Raw genomic sequence first — 19,642 nt, 5'->3', positions numbered from 1 at the left:
TTGTCGTTTGTCTGTGACCGCTGTTTCTCGACAACCACGGGTCCGATATACTTTAAACTTGCCAGGTATATTGCTGGGGACCCGAGGATGTGCCTTTTCAAGGTTTCATATTAATCGGACAAGTAGTTACCGAGCTATGGCGATTTCTTTACCAAACTCCGCAAGCCGTTCGCTTTGGACCAAACCATTTCATGTAAATAGAGGGGGGGGATTGTCACCGTACTCGCAAGCCGTTCGCTTTGGCTTTGCGAATGGACCAAACCATTTCATGTAAATAGAGGGGGGGGATTGTCACCGTACTCGCAAGCCGTTCGCTTTGGCTTTGCGAATGGACCAAACCATTTCATGTAAATAGAGGGGGGGGATATAATTTTAGATATATATATAGTACGGGCATGCCCTAGTATATATAAAACCAACAAAGTGTGCACGACGACCGGGGGTCGTAAAAAAACGACCAGAGGTCCTAAAAACCAACCGGAAGCGTACACAACGAACACAAGACCTAAAAACCTACCGAAAGCATGCGGTTACGGATTCGACCCTAATTATTGTTGGTATTATTATTATTGTTGGTTCTCAGTAAGGGTTATTGTTTAAAAGGCTTAAAAGTGCTCATGACAAAAATGATGCCGGAAATCGGATAGGGCACCGGAAGAGGTGGAGCGGAGAAGAAGAGCGCGTGAGGAAGAGGTGAAACGAGGCGTTTGGGTAACAGCTCCGCACCCAGCGTGGTCGAGCGTACAGTGCGAGTGAACTTTGCGTCCTTGAAAGGAAGTCGTGCGATCGGTGATATCGCCAGAGTGCTGTGGAGCCTGGGTAGTCGGGTATCTGCATTGAGGTTCTGGAGTATCCTTGCCTCAAAGCCCCGGCTCGAGTGAAAGCCGTCCGCCATTTCGCCATGTGCGCTACCTTCAGTGAAAAGGTTTTTGTCGCGTCGGCCGGGCATTATTCCCCGGTGGGTTGCCGGGAACGGCTGTGCCAGAACGTGGCTTTTGGAGGATTACAAGGAGACTCGCCGATTGAACCGCAAACGTATACGTCAGAGCGAGTCTTTGGGAGGTTTCCATTCCACCGCTATTGCTGGGTGTTGGACCACGTGACCTCTGGGTTGCTTCGATCGTCCACGCCTCAATTGATTTTGATCGAACATTGATCCAACGATCGCTGGAGCGAATCGACTTCGCCTTGGAGGGGGTACAGAGACATTGGGGGAGTGCCGTGAGTTTGGGTAAAGGACTAGATAAGGTGGTACCATCTTCAGATAGGGATTGTAGGGTGAATTGCTATTATTATTTGTGTCGTGATTCCGGTGTGATTTATAATATATTATTGTTTGTTCATAACCCTTGGTGTGGTTTCATTATCGAGTTGATTGTTTCATTTGATGGTTTCATGGAGGGTTTCATTATTGATTCATTTCAACCAAGGCTAACATATCTTTCTGCCAGGGACCCTCTTGGGGTTCGGAGGTTTACCAAGACCAGAGGATAGGGGAGGACCCCATAACACATGCATAATGACCAACGGTCTTAAAAACCTACCAGAAGGATGCATAATGACCAGAGGTCCGAAAAACCAACCGGAAGCGTACACAACGAACAGAGTTCCTAAAACCGACCGGAAGTGTGCACGATGACCAGTGGTCCTAAAAACCAACCGGGAGCATACACTACAACCACAAGTCCGAAAAACCTACCGAAAGCATGCATCATGACCAGAGGTCCTTAAAAAAAAAAAAAAAAAAAAAAAAAAAATCGACCAGAAGTGTGCACGATGACCAGTGGTCCTAAAAACCAACCGGAAGTGTACACAATGACCAGAGGTCCTAAAAAAAAATCGACCAGAAGTGTGCACAATGACCATCTATAAACCTATTTGTGAACTTCTGTTTGTTCGGATGTGCTTCATGGACAGCCTAAGGAAGTGACTTGGAGAGGGAGGAGAGGGTCCACGGGGAGTAACTTTTCACGACAAAAAACATGGGCACAACAGATTTAGACTAGGGGCGTATGGCAGCGTGGCGTGCCCGCGGGCGTGTGGCAGCGGAGCGTGTGGCAGCGGGGCGTGACTTCCTCAGACTATAAAAAGCCCACTACACACACGATTGAATTTATTTTCCAGGAAACGCAGGGTAACTCTGCTAGTAGGTCCTAAAAACCAACCTGAAGTGTGGAGGACGACCAGAGGTCCTAAAATCCGACCTGAAGTGTGCACGCCTACCATAGGTCCTAAAAACCGACCCGAAGTGTGGATGACGACCATAGGTCCTAAAAACAGACCTGAAGTGTGGACGACGACCATAGGTCCCAAAAACCAACCCGAAGTGTGGATGACGACCATAGGTCCTAAAAACCGACCCGAAGCATGGACGACCAGAGATCCTAAAAACCGACCGGAAGCATGGACGACCAGAGGTCCTAAAAACCGACCAGAAGTGTGAACGGCCATCTTTATAACCCTATTTGTGAACGTTTGTTCGGTTGTGCCTCATTGACAGCCGAAGGAACTGCCTTAGAGAGGGAAGAGGGAAGGGGTCAATGGGAGGTAACTTTTCACGCCAAAAGCAAAACACATGGGCGCATCAGATTTAGACTTGGGGTGTGCCCAAGGGCGTGGGCAAGGGGCGTGGCTTCATCTGACTATAAAAAGCCCACTACACACACGTGACTATTACATTTCCTGGCAACTCCGGGTAACTCTGCTAGTAGGTACTAAAAACCGACATGAAGTGTGGACGACTACCATAAGTCCTAAAAAAAAAAAACCCTAAACAGCGCCACCTATGGTCACGATCTGGCTATTTAAGATAGCCTCGGTTACCTGTTAATATAGAACATCCTTTTCACGAGTTTTACTTCATTTGACATCATCATTGACACCCACAGATAGACATGCAATGTCTGTCAAGTACACCATGCTGTCTTTTGATTAAACCCGCCAGCGAAGCGATGGGAGGCACGCCCTGTAGTATCGTTAATACGAGGTGGTGTGGTAATACTAATAGTAAACAGACACACCGGCCATGCAGAACCGTGAGCCGCACGACTCACCCAGAATGGCTCCGTCCCGTCCACGCTGCAAAACTTCTCCATCGGATGAGCAGGTCGAGCAGGTCGACCAGGCCAGGTGACGACTGCACGGTAAATCGCAGAATTCGAGGGGGATCACAGGAACCCGATGGAAAGACGAGGCGCGAAATGTCGATTAATCCCACATGATAAGTATTAAAGTACAGATAGCAAACAAGTTTGTCTTCAAACAAACCAGATAACGATTTGGCCCGAAACCTTCCCGGCGACTCACTTTGTCCAACCCCTCAAAGCGAGTCACGCCCCTTCGGCACATGTTTCCTCAACATCAGCACAGCACGTCGGCTACGTAACCACGTCACGCCTTCCCATTGGCTACGATCACGCGGCGACATGACGTATGGTGAGAATGAACCCGGCTTTTTTCCCCTTGTCATCGTGATTCGGAGCATTTTTCAATTGGATCACATATTACATACAGATCTTGCACAGGAATTATTTTTAAGTATTGAGTTTCTTTTACAACACTATAAAACATCTGAGAGAAACGTAATCAAACACGCCGACTTCCATTGTGAACCACCGACAGCGAAAGCGCCATTTACACCGGCCAAATGTTTAATCTCTTAAAAATGTAAATGAAGATTTTAGAAAAACGCGATCGTTATGAAAAGCAAATATTGAGACATAATGTGAAGACCCTGTCTAAAATCGAAACAATAAGGAGTTCAGTCAGGCAAGGGACTTGTAATTTATTTATGGTGTCAGCGATAACTTGCCTACTCTCCAAGAAAGATCCTGGGATCTTTAACGTCCACCGACGCCACTGCTGGCAGACACGTCCTCCTGCGACATGTTTCGCTGGACGACGCACAGATTGCTGCCTCACCATGCATGCCAAACACCAGAATGACAGTTTACAGCTGCGTCGTGATTCGAACCCAAATTAGACAGCTTAAAGCCATCCTGCCAGCCCTAATTCCTCATATTGTGTTATTGCATCACTCAGCTAGACCAGAGATGTCATACACCAAATATGACATTCCACATCAGAAAGCTCAAGTGGAACTCCACAAAAAACATGTCTCTCTCTCTCACACATACACACACACACACACACACACACACACACACACACACACACACACACACACACACACACACACACACACACACACACACACACACACACACTTGTGGTATTCTTCACACCTATAGGGTAAATCGATGATGCGAAACAGAATAAACTAGAACGGCACTCAGTAGAGAGCATACCTCCACCTGGTTGACCATATCACTCAAAGGTGAAGAATCACTTTTAAAATTCTACTAACTGGATCCGGATCCGGATCTTCACCAAAATCGAATCGAATCGTCCTTGTCAGACACACAACCTGTCCAACAAGTTTTGTCCAAATCGATCCATAACTTTTTGGGATATCCTGCTATGTATCATTTTTGGCCCTGTCTCCCAATGGTGAAGAATCACTTAAAAATTAAATAATTCTCATATCTGAATCTAAATTCAGATCTTCACCAAAATCGAATCAATTAGTCCTTGTCAGACACACAACCTGTCCAACAAGTTTTGTCCAAATCCATCCATAACTCTTTGGGATATCCTGCTATGTATGTATCGTTTTTGGCCCTGTCTCCCAATGGTGAAAAATCACTTAAAAATTAAATAATTCTCATATCTGAATCTAAATTCAGATCTTCACCAAAATCGAATCAATTAGTCCTTGTCAGACACACAACCTGTCCAACTGGTTTTGTCCAAATCCATCCATATTTTTTTCAGATATCCTGCTATATATAGTTTTTGCCCCGATCTCCCAATGGTGAAGAATCACTTTTAAAATTCTAGTAGCCGGATCCGAATCCGGATCTTCACCAAAATCTAATCATTTCGTCGGTGTCACATTCGCTGCATCTCTGCCAAATTTCGTCCGAACCCGTCCACAACCTTTTGAGATATTTTGTTCACGGACAAACGGACGGACAGACAGACAGAAGGGTGAAAACAAAAGCAAGACAGTACAAATATTCTATCTGTTTGACGCAGCAAGGAGTCCGAAAAAGGGAACTTTGTGGATTGTCACAACATGTACAAACGCTGAGTAGCAGGACGTTTGGAAATGGGAAGTTTCTTTTTCATGGAAAACAACTTGCTTTGACCTTCCCAAACATGAAGTGTCATAAAATGTCGATAAAATAAAAATCGAGGCTCATGGAAGAGCGAAAAAGACAATGAACTAACAGGGGAAGACGAGAGGGTGCAGGGTTGTAAATACAGGAACATGCAAGTTATCGGGTGCATTTTTGTATTTGTGTGATTGGGGGTAGAAAAGATTATGGGTACGGATAGGGGAATGACATGAGATGGGAGTGCACCTCTATTTGAAACATGAAGAGTGAGGTTGATTTGCAGGTCGGCGACCAGTGCACAGGGTTTATGGAGCAACTCGCTTCCTCTGAAGTTCCTTGTAAGATAACTCATCTCGAACAACCACCAGAAGGCGGTTACACCAACTGGAGGAAAGCGGAACAAGAGAGTGGAGGTGTGCACTCCCCTGCATGAGCCAGCTGCATTTTGAGAGGTTAACCATGTGACAGTTACTGGAAGAATGTTGATACATCCTGAGGTTGCTGGTGATGGTCAAATAGCTGAGAGAACAGACAGAGTGAGACAAGAGATAGAAGAAAGAACTGACTTGTCTACGATGTGAGATCAACAGACATTGTGCTTGGACATTAATTGCGGGAGATATAGATGCAAATAATGTTGACAGTTTCGAATAGATTCCACAGATTCCAGGAAAGACGTGCTTGATTTTGGAGTGTCGGTTAAGCATACGCTCCATTGAGCTACGGACAAGCATTGTACATTGTGAATCTTTCTGATTACCTCCGTAAGTGGATGTAGGTTATGTTTTTGTAGTGCTGTGTACGGCCGAGTGAGGCCGTTGTGGGCGGGGCCGAGTGAGGACGCTGTGGGCGGGGCCTAGTGAGGCCGCTGTGGGCGGGGCCGAGTGAGGCCTGTGTTGCCGTTGCCTGGAATAAAGATGGTGCTTGATGCTGTCTGCGTGTCCGCATCTTTATAACAAAGACATTACAGTTTTCACCCCTGTATCATGTATGTTTGGCTGTTTGTCTGTGTGTCTGTGAACAGGATATCTCAAAAGGTTGTGGACGAATTTAGACGTAACTTGGTGGAGAGGTTGTGTGACAACGACAAATCAATTCGATTTTGGCGAAGATCTGAATCCGGATCCGGATACGAGAATTTTTTAAATTTTTCAAGTTCATCTTCACCATTGAGTAATAGGGCCAAAAACGATATATAGCATGCTATTTCAAAAAGTTGTGGATGGATTATAACAAAACTAGGTGGATGAGTTGTTTCAGCAACAAGAACAAGACGATTCGATTTTAGTTGAGGTCCGCATCTAGATCTGGTCTATCGGTGGGATAGAAAATGTAAACTGTTCAGCCTGGCGGAGGTATGCTCTCTCCCGAGTGCCATTCTAGTTTTCCATGAAATGACTTGGAATGACAGTGCATGACCAGTTTACGGCTGAATTTTGTTTGAGCTCAGCTTTGTGATGTTGTCTCAGGATAGGCCATGGCAAGTGATGAGTCCTAGAACTGCAAGAGACAAACTCTTCGAGTGGCTGTTTGACGATCCTTACGGAACAAGTTTGACAACCGAGGAAGGAACGAGGATCAAATGCAACACTTCAGAAAAGGAAACAAAAACCCAAGACTTAAAAAGAGAATCCAAAGAATAAAAAGCAAATACAAGATCAAAGACAAAGACCTTGAGTGCTTGGGTGCTGGAAACAAACTCAAAATATAAACGATAGCAAGGAAGATTTAAAAAATGAGGAAGGAAACAACAGGAGAAAATAAAACCACATGTTTGGAAGTAACCCGAAGAGATTCCACCGTGAATTGGGGGAAACAAAATCAGAATGTGTCAACTTCCCCTGATAAAGAAAAACTGGAAAAATTCTGGAAAGGAATTCTTGAAGATCGAAAATAACATAACAGGGAAGCAGAATGGATCCCAAACTTGTAAAAGAAGAAACAACATCTCAAGCATATGCTGCCAGTGATTGTAGGTGAAGAAAAAAATTAGAAAACAACTTTTTTTTAATGCAAAACTTCAAAAGCCCAGGCCCAGATGGAATTCTAAATTTCTGGCTCAAACAACTGGATGCTCTTCAGAATCACTACGTCAGGACATTTAACAAACTGATCCAAGAGGAGAAGGCAATGGATGAGTGACTCATAGAAGGGAACACCTTTCTCATCCCAAAATCAGAAGAAACCCAACTTCCCCACAAATACCGGCCGACGACATGCCTACCAACCACATACAAACTGCTGACAGGAATCAGCACAGAAATGATGCACCATCAGATTGATGTACCATCATAAAAACTAACCTTGAAACAATAATACAGCAGTTAGAAAACGAAGGATCATACAAATACCTCGGGTAGAAGAGGGCCACCAAATATGTCACAAACAAATGCGCAAAACAATCGCCAAAGAATACCTTCGTAGAACAAAGCTGATCCTGAAAACATACCTCTCCCTAATAAACAAAATAAAAGCCATAAACCAGCTCGCAGTACCAGCGTTCCAATATAGCTGCGGAATAATAAACTGGGCCCAATCAGAAATCAACAAGTTAGACATCAAAACAGGAAAACCCCTTACCATCGATAAAATGTTTTACAAAAACCAGTTCATCCCGAGAATGTACCTGCCGAGATGAGAGGGAGGGAGCAGCCTGATGGAACTCAACCAGGTGCACAGAGCGACGAGTGTACGACTAGCTGAGTATGTGAAATGCTCAACAGACTATCGGATGCTATTTATAAACAAACATTAACACAAAAAACCTGAAAAAGTATCCCTAACTCACCTTGCAAAGAATTTCCAAAAACAGGTGTCAATAGAAGATGCCGCACAGGAAAATGAAACGGCAACAAATACAGCCCCAACAATTGCAAAAAAGACAAAAAAAAATGTATAACAAGAAAAGATACATTCAAAGTACATCCCCCCCCCCCCCCCCCCCCATGCCAAATAATTAAATATCCTCCAGTGCGGCATTGCCACAGTGCAGCTCATAGAGATTGCATTGGGAGGGAGAGGTGTACAACAATTGATCGATTAATTGCATAATTAAAATCAATAAAAGATTATCACAAAATATTTTCTTAATCAATTGGCTAATAGCATAACTAAACCACTAGTGCTTCATCCGAAGATGTATCTTTTAGAAATTTAATTAAATAAGTCATTAATAAAAAAATTAATTTTTTTTTTTTTTTTTTTTTTTTTTTTTGTATACAAGGTCGAGGCTCGTGAAAGAGCGAACATTAATCACACAGAAAGACAAACCGACACATAAAACATATAACATAGGGAGCGGTAGACAAGATGGGGAGAGAGGGGGAAGGACACAAACACAACATTTGAGAGCAGGGACCGAGAGACATGGAGACATCGAGAGATCTGAGAGAGGGCGAGGGCTTTAGGGGGGGGGGGCGTGGGAAGGGGGCGGTGGGAGAGGTATAAAACATATGGACACTGCCAGGACTTCCAGGAAAGAAGTTGGAATTTCAAACAAGGTGGATCTGGGGTGAATTAGCGGGGGTAGAAAAGATCAAGGTTTTGGATGGGGGAAGATAAGAGATGGTGGTGAACAGCTGTTTTAAAGACCTGGAGGGAGGAGTGGGATTGAAGGGAGTGAGGGAGTTTGTTCCAGAGGCGGGAGAAAAGAGGAATGAAAGAGTGAAGGTGAGCAGAGAGCCGAGATTTCGGCAGTTTAACCATCAGAGGGTTGCTGGCAGATCTTGTGCGACCTGTAGGAATATTTGGGGGACAGAGCACAGAGAGAGCTGGGGGTGCAAGGCCGGAGAGGAGTCGGTAGAAGACAGAAAGACCACCTACCTGCCTGCGGTGAGTGAGTGAAAGGCCCTCAGAGATAGCTTCATCGCGGGAGATTCCAATAATTCTGAAAGCTTTGGTTTCAACAGCGTGAAGCCGAGCTAGGTGTGAGGCAGGAGCACCGGCCCATAGGGGAGAACAGTATTCCATTGAGCTGCGGATGAAAGCCTTGTATGTGGTGAGGAGCTCAGGTGTGCCGAGGAAGGACTTCGCACGACGGAGGATGCCCAGTCGGCGACTGGCTTTGGAGGCCAGCTTGGAAATGTGGTTTTCCCAAGAAAGATCATGGCAGATAGTGAGACCCAAAATCTTGAGCGACAGAACTTCTTGGAGAGGATTGTTGAGAAAGTAGATGGGAGGGTTGTCCAGTCGATCTTTTCGGAGAGACATAGTAAGAGTGTGAGATTTGTCAGGATTGAAAGACATGTTCCACTTGTTTGACCAGTCTGTGATTTTGTCCAGGTCTTCAGAGAGTGAGGAGGCAGCAGACTGCTGATCTGAGGGAAGAGGAATGGAGCGGCAGAGAGTGGAGTCATCAGCAAAGAGATAGAGAGGATTTTCGAGAGAGTCAGAGAGATCATTGATGAAGACCAGAAAAAGCACGGGGCCCAGAACACTGCCTTGGGGAACTCCAGCCTGAACAGGAAGAGGAGATGAGAGAAACCCATTCAGGGCCACACGTTGACGACGACTAGAGAGGAAGTCCGCCAGCCATGCGTGGAGATTTCCATGGATACCAAAGGAGGAGAGTTTGGTGAGCAGAGCGGGGTGCCAGACCGTGTCGAAGGCACGTGATATGTCGAGGGAGACAGCTCTAATTTCCTGCTTGGCATTGAGGACCTCCATCCATTGTTGAGACAGCAGAAGCAGCATGTCCAGAGTAGAGTGACCTGGTCTGAAACCAAATTGATGATCAGAGATCAAGCCATTGGAGAAGAGGAAAGATTTCATATCCGAAGCAATGATGGATTCCATGACTTTGCTGATAATTGGGAGAAGGCTGATTGGTCTGTAGTTGCTAGGATCTGTTTTTGCACCTTTTTTGTGCAAAGCGGTGATGTTGGCTGATTTCCAAGCAGATTGCAGTTGACCTTGAGCAAAAGAGAGGGTGAAGAGAACAGAGAGAGGGTGAGATAGAGCAGCAGAGCAGGATTTTAGGACCCGTGGGCTGATGCCGTCGGGTCCAGTTGCAGAATCAGAGTCGAGGGTTGACAGAAACTTTTCCACCTTGTCAGGAGGAAAGGACACGGAGTCCAGGAGCAGCAGGGTACGACTGGGTATGGTGGGTACAGAGAGGGATGGGTTTGGGACACAAGATTTAGAGGCAAACACAGAGTTGAGGCATTCAGCTTTTTCACGTGCGGAGTCAGCTGTGTAGCCGTTTGAGGTAAGGGAGGGGATGGAGGGGGAACAAACACCAGAAACGGATTTGACCAGACGCCACCAGGATTTGGAAGAGGGAGACAGATAAGAGAGTTCGGTCTTGAGAACGGAGAGATATTGTTTCCTGGCTCTCCTGAGGGTGGACACACACTTGTTTCGGGCTTTGTGAAAGGAAATGAGATTTCCTTCCGTTGGATTTGCTTTCCAGGAGACGAAGGCAAGTTGTTTCTGGGCAACAGCCTCACCACAAGATTCCGTGTACCATGGACGGGAGGAAGGGTATGACAGCTGAAGACGAGATGGGATAAATCTGTGCATGAGAGAGAGCAATTTACTTTGGAAGAATTCCCAGGATGAGTTGATGTTGATGTCGAGAATTGAATATAAAAACAATTAATAGGTAATTAATTGAATAATAAATAAATAATTGATCGATTAAATGATTAATCAATAAATCAAAAATATCCTTGATAGCCACATCACTTGGTCACTCATGTCCAAATATTAGCTTCCGAGTTCAAAAGGTGCCTGAGATATTGGCCAAATGAGAAAGAAAATAAATAAATGATTAATAATGAAAATAAATAAATAATAATTATCATTAAAAAATTAAATTATAAATCAATTCGGTCATAGAACACATAAACTACCACCATTTCGTCAGAATCTGTAACTTTAAAAAAAAAAATTAGTCATTAATCGAATAATTAAATAATTAATCGATTAATTGATTAATTACTAAATCAAAAATAGCCGTTGCAGCCAAATCACCTGGTAATTGGCATGTCCAAATATCAGCTTCCTAACTCAAAAGGTGCCTGAGTTAATGGTCAGAAGAGAAAGGAAATTTAATTAATCAAATAAGTACTTAATTAATCGCTAATAATTAAATAACTCCTCAATAAATTGATTAATCAAAAAAAATAATACAGTTTTTGACAAAGGACTTGCTCATTATTGTGCCTAAATTTCAGCTTCCTAGCTCAAAGGATGGCTGAGATATCGCCCGGACAAACAAGAAGGAAAACAAGTACAGACAAGTACAGATACATTCAAAGTACACCGCCCCCATGCCAAATAATTAAATATCCTACAGCGCGGCATTGCCGGGGCGCCTACCGCAGTGCAGCTCATAGAGGCTGCATTGGGAGGAAAAGGTGTACGGCTGTACGCTAATTCATTGATTAATTGTATGATTAAAATCAATAAAAGATTATCAGAAAATATTTTCTTAATCAATTGGCTAATAGCTTAACTAAACCACAAGTGCTTCATCCGAAGATGTATCTTTTAGAAATTTAATTAAACTAGGGCATGCCCGTACTATATATATATCTAAAATTATATCCCCCCCCCCTCTATTTACATGGAATGGTTTGGTCCATTCGCAAAGCCAAAGGCAAAGCGAACGGCTTGCAAGTACGGTGACAACCCCCCCCCTCTATTTACATCAAATGGTTTGGTCCATTCGCAACGACCACAGAACCCCCCCCCCCTCTATTTACATGAAATGGTTTGGTCCATTCGCAACGCCAAAGCGAACGGCGAACGGCTAAATCGCCATAGCTCGGTAACTACTTGTCCGATTAATTTCAAACCTTGAAAAGGCACATCCTCTGGTCCCCAGCAATATACCTGGCAAGTTTAAAGTATATCGGACCCGTGGTTGTCGAGAAACAGCGGTCACAGACAAACATACAAACATACAAACATACAAACATACACACAGAGATTACTGGAATTATAGATAGATAACTCATTAATAAAAAATTAAATAATTACTTGATTAATCAATAAATAAATAATCAATTAATCAATAAATAATTAATCGATTAAATGATTAATCAATAAATCAAAAATATCCTTGATAGCCACATCACTTGGTCACTGTCATGTCCAAATATTAGCTTCCCAGCTCAAAAGGTTCCTGAGATATTGGCCAAATGAGAAAGAAAATAAATAAATGATTAATAATGAAAATAAAAAAATAATGATCATAAAAAAATTAAATTATTAATCAATTCGGTCACAGAACACATAAACCACCACCATTTCATCAGAATCTGTAACTGAAAAAAAAAAAAAATAGTAATTAATTGAATAATTAAATAATTAATCCATTAATTGATTAATTGATTAATCAATAAATCAAAAATATCCTTGATAGCCACATCACTTGGTCACTCATGTCCAAATATTAGCTTCCGAGCTCCAAAGGTGCCTGAGATATTGGCCAAATGAGAAAGAAAATAAATAAATGATTAATAATGAAAATAAATAAATAAATAATCATAAAAAAATTAAAATATTAATCAATTCGGTCAGAGAACACATGAACCACCACCATTTCATCAGAATCTGTAACTTAAAAAAAAAAATATATATATTAGTCATTAATCGAATAATTAAATAGTTAATCTATTAATTGATTAATTGATTAATTAATAAATCAAAAATAGCCTTTGCAGCCAAATCACCTGGTCATTGGCATGTCCAAATATCAGCTTCCTAACTCAAAAGGTGCCTGAGTTAATGGTCAGAAGAGAAAGGAAATTTGATTAATTAAATAAGTACTTAATTAATCGCTAATAATTAAATAACTCCTCAATTAATTGATTATTCAAAAAACAAAAAATAACGTTTTTGACAAGACTTGCTCACTACTGTGCCGAAATTTCAGCTTCCTAGCTCAAAGGATGGCTGAGATATCGTCCGGACAAACAAACAAGAAAGAAAACAAACAAGAAAGAAAACAAACAAGAAAGAAAACAAACAAACAAACAACCAGAGTGAAAACTGAATACTCTCTTTCAGCGTGCGTCACTGCCGAGCCCCCTTCGTTGCCCAGCAATGACGATTTGCAATGCCTGGAGATGGCATAGGAAAGGTGTGGTGTACAATACATTCAAAGTACACCGCCCCCATGCCAAATAATTAAATATCCTACAGCGTGGCATTGCCGGGGCGCCTACCGCAGTGCAGCTCATATCGGCTGCATTGGGAGGGAGAGGTGTACACTAATTGATTGATACATTGTATAATTAAAATCATTGAAAGATTATCACAAAATATTTTCTTAATCAATTGGCTAATAGCATAACTAAACCACTTGTGCTTCATCCGAAGATGTATCTTTTAGAAATGTAATTAAATAACTCATTAATAAAAAAATAAATAATTACTTGATTAATCAATAAATAAATAATCGATTAATCAATAAATAATTAATCGATTAATTGATTAATCAATAAATCAAAAATATCCTTGATAGCCACATCACGTGGTCACTGTCATGTCCAAATATTAGCTTCCGAGCTCAAAAGGTGCCTGAGATATTGGCCAAATGAGAAAGAAAATAAATAAATGATTAATAATGAAAATAAATAAATAATAATCATTAAAAGATTAAATTATTAATCAATTCGGTCATAGAACACATAAGCCACCACCATTTCATCAGAATCTGTAACTTAAAAAAAAAACTTTTTGTCATTAATCGAATAATTAAATAATTAATCGATTAATTGATTCATTGATTAATAAATAAATCAAAAATAACCTTTGCAGCCAAATCACCTGGTCATTGGCATGTCCAAATATCAGCTTCCTAACTCAAAAGGTGCCCGAGTTAATGGTCAGAAGAGAAAGGATCATGATGTCCAATTGATCCATGATGCACACCAGAAACAGCCAGCAGAGCCATAAAGACCCAGTGTCCAGCGCAGTCCAGCAGTCCCATCCAGGACTCACCCTCCTTTGGCAATCAGCAGAGTCGTGATGTCATGTTGGAACATCAGGCAGGAGCTGTAGTTTGACATGCCAATGGAAGAAAACTTTGGCAGTTGATGTGAGCTCCAAAAACAGGTGTGTTCTGAAGCAGGTGGTCGCTTTCAGCCCACATATAACAATGTGGTTCAGGCAAATGGTAGTCTTCGGTGAACCACAATTTTAAATTTTCCAAACGAAGGTGTCTTTCCATGTTTCGGAGGTGCATGCCATTTTAATTTCATCTTGAGCCAGCCAAATTCACTGATCATCATCTCCAGCAATTCTTCCAAAAGCCTCTTTTTTGATTAGCCTGTTTTCGACACACTGGATCAAGCAGAATCATTTTAAAACATGGAATTAACGCATTATAACTGACAATGTGATCAATATCCCGATTATGTCCTACGTTATAACAATTTACATTGGTTCACTGGTTCTCCTAGAACATTTGAAAGATTATATTTCATGTGTAACACCCGAACAAAACATATTAAATCAGGGGTGTACATGTTTTGAGCATAACCAACGTACATATGAATGTATTCAATAAATCTTCAAAATTGTTTTTCTCTTTTTTTTCTTACAAAACAAAATACCCAAAATTCTATTACCCAGAAATCTCAAATCTTATCATGTATTCAATCAAAATTTGCATAATCATGTGGTCCTCTCACCGCAAGGTGAGAAGGAAATCAATCATCACTGTAACTTTTTAATAATTCGTCTTTTCATCAACCTTACTTTCATATTTTACTTCCAAAATATCTCATGTAATTCACAGATGCTCAATTTTTTCAAAAAAAAAATTCCCAAATCGAATCAAAACAAAAATCCAAAATTAACCATTTATGTATTTTTATCATAATTTATCACAGATTTCCTTTGTATCAATTCCCCAAAAAACCCGTCTGTATATGTTTCACATTACTTTCAGCACATAATTTCTTGAAAATCATCCTTTCCTCCCTTTTATTTTATTTTATAACAAATAAAACAAACAAAATAATAGGCCTCAATTTATCAACCTGAATGTTTGTTTATAATAGGCCTCATTTTTCCCATCATTAACAATTTTCTTTCGCATTATTTTATTATTTTTCACATTCTTTTTTTTTACAACCCCTTCAAGTCTTCATGTGACTTCAAGTCCTTAACTCCCCACCCCTCCTCACTAACCCCAAGTCCGCAAACTCTGTCTCCTAACCCCAAGTCCTCACCTCTTCCGTAACAACCCCAAGGCATCAATACCCTAAAATGTGACTTCAAGTCCTTAACTCCCCACCCCTCCTCACTAACCTCAAGTCCGCAACCTCTGTCTCCTAACCCCAAGTCCTCACCTCTTCCATAACAACCCCAAGGCATCAATACCCTAAAATGTGACTTCAAGTCCTTAACTCCCCACCCCTCCTCACTAACCCCAAGTCCGCAAACTCTGTCTCCTAACCCCAAGTCCTCACCTCTTCCGTAACAACCCCAAGGCATCAATACCCTAAAATGTGACTTCAAGTCCTTAACTCCCCACCCCTCCTCACTAACCCCAAGTCCGCAAACTCTGTCTCCTAACCCCAAGTCCTCACCTCTTCCGTAACAACCCCAAGGCATCAATACCCTAAAATGTGACTTCAAGTCCTTAACTCCCCACCCCTCCTCACTAACCCCAAGTCCGCAACCTCTGTCTCCTAACCCCAAGTCCTCACCTCTTCCATAACAACCCCAAGGAATCAATACCCTAAAATGTGACTTCAAGTCCTTAACTCCCCACCCCTCCTCACTAACCTCAAGTCCCCAACCTCTGCCTCCTAACCCCAAGTCCTCACCTTCTCCATCACAACCCTAAGGTGTCAATACCCACCCCACAGGAAGCCTTCATCCTCCCCTCACCCCCTCACCAAAACTGTAAAATATGCGGCAAAGATATGTGACCATGAGCAGGTCATGGCCCGTCAGTCGCCTGTTCAACTCACAAACCCGCAAGTTATGTTGAAAAGTTAAAGACAAATGTCACAGACAACAATGATTTACAACCAGGGGTCAGGGTCGCCCAGATAGTTCAGATGGCAGAGCACTGGTACAGTTTTCCACAGGACCTGGGTTCGATTCCTGGTTCTGGCAGCATGTAACTTTCCCACATATACCAATTCAATTATTTAATCCTGTTCATTAATCTAATTCTAATATTTTTCCACAAATACTGGGGGAGTGGAGGACAACAGCTTTTCTAAACACTTCACTCTGCACTTCCTCTTCAAATACATTTATTACACATGCTTATGCTGAACATGTACTATGAAATAACTATTGTAATTTATTCTGAATTAACCGTTAAGCCATATCCGTAACAATATTGTAATACACAAATATACCATACACATTTTTTATGTTAAAGGTTCCAATTATGGACTGCATCGTCCTCTTCGAGGCCAGGCCTTAAATTAAACAAAAAACAACTGCAGAAATAGAGAAGTGAAGAGAAGGAAATATAATCAGAGTTTTTGAGGAACTGGAAAATATAACCTTTGGAAAGGGACAAAGAAAATAATAGGGCAAAAAAATTGAACAAAATAAATTTTGAGGACATAAAAATAAATAAATAGAAAATAGGGCAAAATGGAGAAGATTGTCATGGGGCCCGCAAGGCTAACCCCCGCTCTAGCAGGGAAAATGGCCTTAAAATGCATGTTGTTGTTTGAAAAGGGACAGGAAATACCTGTTAGGCTGGTAAGGGAAATAATAATAATAATAATAATGCATTTATTTTATATAGCGCTTTTCAGGAAGCCCAAAGACGCTTTGACAGAGTGCAAAACATAATGCATAGCAAAACATAAAGACAATTGCAAAAAAGAAGAATCAATAGGGAAATATTCAAAGCAAAAGGAGGGAGAAGGAGAAGAGATAGTCAGGGGTTAGATGCTGTGGGTTAAATGTTGAATGCAATGTTGAACAGGTGGGTCTTGAGTGATGTTTTGAATGTGGTGAGTGAGGAGGAGTCTCTGATGGTGTGAGGTAGCGAGTTCCAGAGGGTGGGAGCAGCGATGGAGAAGGCCCTGTCCCCCCAGGATCTAAATTTGGTCCGGATGGGGGGGGTCAGGAGGTTGGTACCAGCAGAGCGGAGGTTGCGGGTGGGAGTGTGTCTGGAGAGGAGGTCAGCCAGGTAGGATGGGGCCAGGTTATGGAGGGCTTTGTAGGTCAAGAGGAGGATTTTGTACTGGATTCTCTGGGAGATGGGGAGCCAGTGAAGCTTGTAAAGGACGGGGGTGATGTGGTCACGGGTCCGGGAATGGGTGAGTAGACGGGCAGCGGAGTTCTGAATGTATTGGAGTTTATTGGTGATTGTTGAGGGTGAACCATAGAGGAGGCTATTGCAGTAGTCCAGACGGGAAGTGATGAAGGCGTGGATGAGGGTTTCTGCAGCCACGGAGGAGAGGGATGGACGGAGACGGGCGATGTTTTTCAGGTGAAAGAAGGCTGTCTTTGTGATCTGTTTAGTGTATTTGTCGAAGGAGAGGGTTTGGTCAAAGATGATGCCAAGATTCCGGATGTGAGGGGAGGTGGATACTGGGAAACCGTCGATGTTGAGGGCAAAGTTATGGGTGGACTTGGTGAGCGTTTTTGGGCCAATGATGATTATTTCAGATTTATCACAGTTAAGTTTGAGGAAGTTGATTTAAAGCCAGGATTTTATTTCAGTGATGCAGTTTGTCAGGATAGAGTGGGTGGCGGTGGAGATGGACTTGGTGGAGATGAAAAGCTGGATGTCATCGGCGAAGCAGTGGAATTGGAGACCATGACGGCGGATTAAGTGACCGAGGGGGGACAGGTAAAGGATGAAGAGGAGGGGGCCAAGAACTGAACCTTGGGGGACACCTTGGGGGAGGGGAGCAGTGGGGGATTTGCAGTTATTGATGGAGATGAACTGACGTCTGTCAGAGAGGTATGATTTAATTTTATGAAATAAACATAAATATATAAATATAACGTATGAAATAAACATAACGACCCACCCTTGAGTTGCCAATTGCCACACAATGATCATGTAACATAGTGACTTCTCAAATATCTTGTGGTCTAGCTAATGGCGGATGCACAGTGCCTTCAGAAAGTATTCACACCTTTTTGAATTTTTTCACATTTTGTTGTTACAACCTGAATTTAAAATGGATTAAATTGAGGTTTTTTGTCACTGATCTGCACATAATACCCCATAATGTCAAAGTGGCATATATTTTTAGAATTTTTTTCAAATTAATTAAAGATGAAAAGCTGAAATGTCTTGAGTCAATAAGTATTCAACCCCTTTTCTATGACACTCCAAATTGAGCTCAGGTACATCCATTTTCCTTTGATCCCCCTTGAGATGTCTCCACAACTTGATTGGAGTCCACCTGTGGCCAATTCAATTGATTGGACATGGTTGAGAAAGAAACACACCTTTCCATATAAGGTCCCACAGTTGACAGTGCATGTCAGAGAAGAAACTCCACCACAAAGTCCAACGTCTGTCCGTAGAACTCCGAGATAGAATTGTGAGGAGGCATTGATCTGGAGAAGGGTATAAAACAATATATAGTGTTGAAAGTTCCCAAGACTACAGTGAGCTCCATCATTAGGAAATGGAAAGAATATGGAACTACGCCGACTCTTCCTAGAGCTGGCTGTCCGACCAAAGTGAGCAACCGGGCAAGAAGGACCTTGGTCAGGGAGGTGACCAAGAAACCAATGACCATTCTGACAGAACTACAGAGTTCCTTGGCTGAGATGGGAGAACCTGCCGACAGGACAGCAGTCTCTGCAGCACTTCACAAATCTAGTCTTTATGAGAGAGTGGTCAGATGGAAGCCATTCCTAAGAAAAAGTCACATGACAGCACACCTGGAGTTTGCAAAAACGCACGGGAAAGACTCTGAGAGCATGAGGCAAAATATTCTGTGGTCTGATGAGACCAAAATTTAACTCTTTGTCCTGAATGCAAAGCGATACATCTGGTCGGAAACGAAGCACAGCTCATCACCCACCTAACAGCATTCCCACCATGAAGCTTGGTGGTGGCAGCATCATGCTATGGGGATGCTTTTCAGTGGCAGGGACTGGGAGACTTGTTAGGATAGAGGGAACAAGGAATGGAGCCAAATACAGGCAAATCCTTGAGGAGAACCTGCTTCAGATTGCAAAAGACCTTAGACTGCAGCGAAGATTAATTCTAACAGGATGATGACCCCAAGCATACAGCCAAAGCAACACTGGAATGACTTCAGAACAAGAACTTGAAATTCCTTGAATGGCCCAGCCAAATCCCAGACTTGAATCCCATTGAGAATCTGTGGAAAGACTTGAAGATTGCTGTTCACCTACGCTCCCCGTTCCAACTTGACAGAGCTCAAGCAAATCTGCAAAGATGAATGGGGGGAACTCCCCAAATGTAGATTTACAAAGCTGATACAGACATGCCCAAGAAGACTCGAAGCTGTAATCGCTGCCAATGGGGCTGCGTC

At 42.4% G+C, this 19,642-nt stretch overlaps 1 protein-coding gene and 1 pseudogene across 3 annotated transcripts in view; one reads left to right on the top strand and one right to left on the bottom strand.

Annotated features, from left to right (window-relative positions):
• The window catches only part of LOC137427716 (multidrug resistance-associated protein 1), a 126,921-nt gene extending 123,577 nt beyond the window's left edge, over positions 1–3,344 (bottom strand). Inside the window, exon 1 of one of the 3 annotated variants that reach the window (XM_068117403.2) lies at positions 3,054–3,344. In XM_068117403.2, the coding sequence (XP_067973504.2) occupies positions 3,054–3,095 (42 nt within the window). In that variant the 5' untranslated portion in view covers positions 3,096–3,344. The remainder of the gene's footprint in view (positions 1–3,053) is intronic. The other 2 variants (XM_068117404.2, XM_068117405.2) reach the window with 2 other exon arrangements.
• Positions 3,345–5,439: 2,095 nt separating this feature from the next.
• LOC144892096 (uncharacterized) lies at positions 5,440–19,253 on the top strand (annotated as a pseudogene).
• The last annotated feature ends 389 nt before the right edge of the window (positions 19,254–19,642 follow it).

Source organism: Myxine glutinosa, chromosome 5 (assembly GCF_964187855.1).
Source record: "Myxine glutinosa chromosome 5, kmMyxGlut1.1, whole genome shotgun sequence".
Taxonomy (NCBI): Eukaryota; Metazoa; Chordata; class Myxini; order Myxiniformes; family Myxinidae; genus Myxine; species Myxine glutinosa.
The sequence above is the reverse complement of the archived record's forward strand: the minus strand, read 5'-3'. Positions and strand labels throughout refer to the sequence as shown.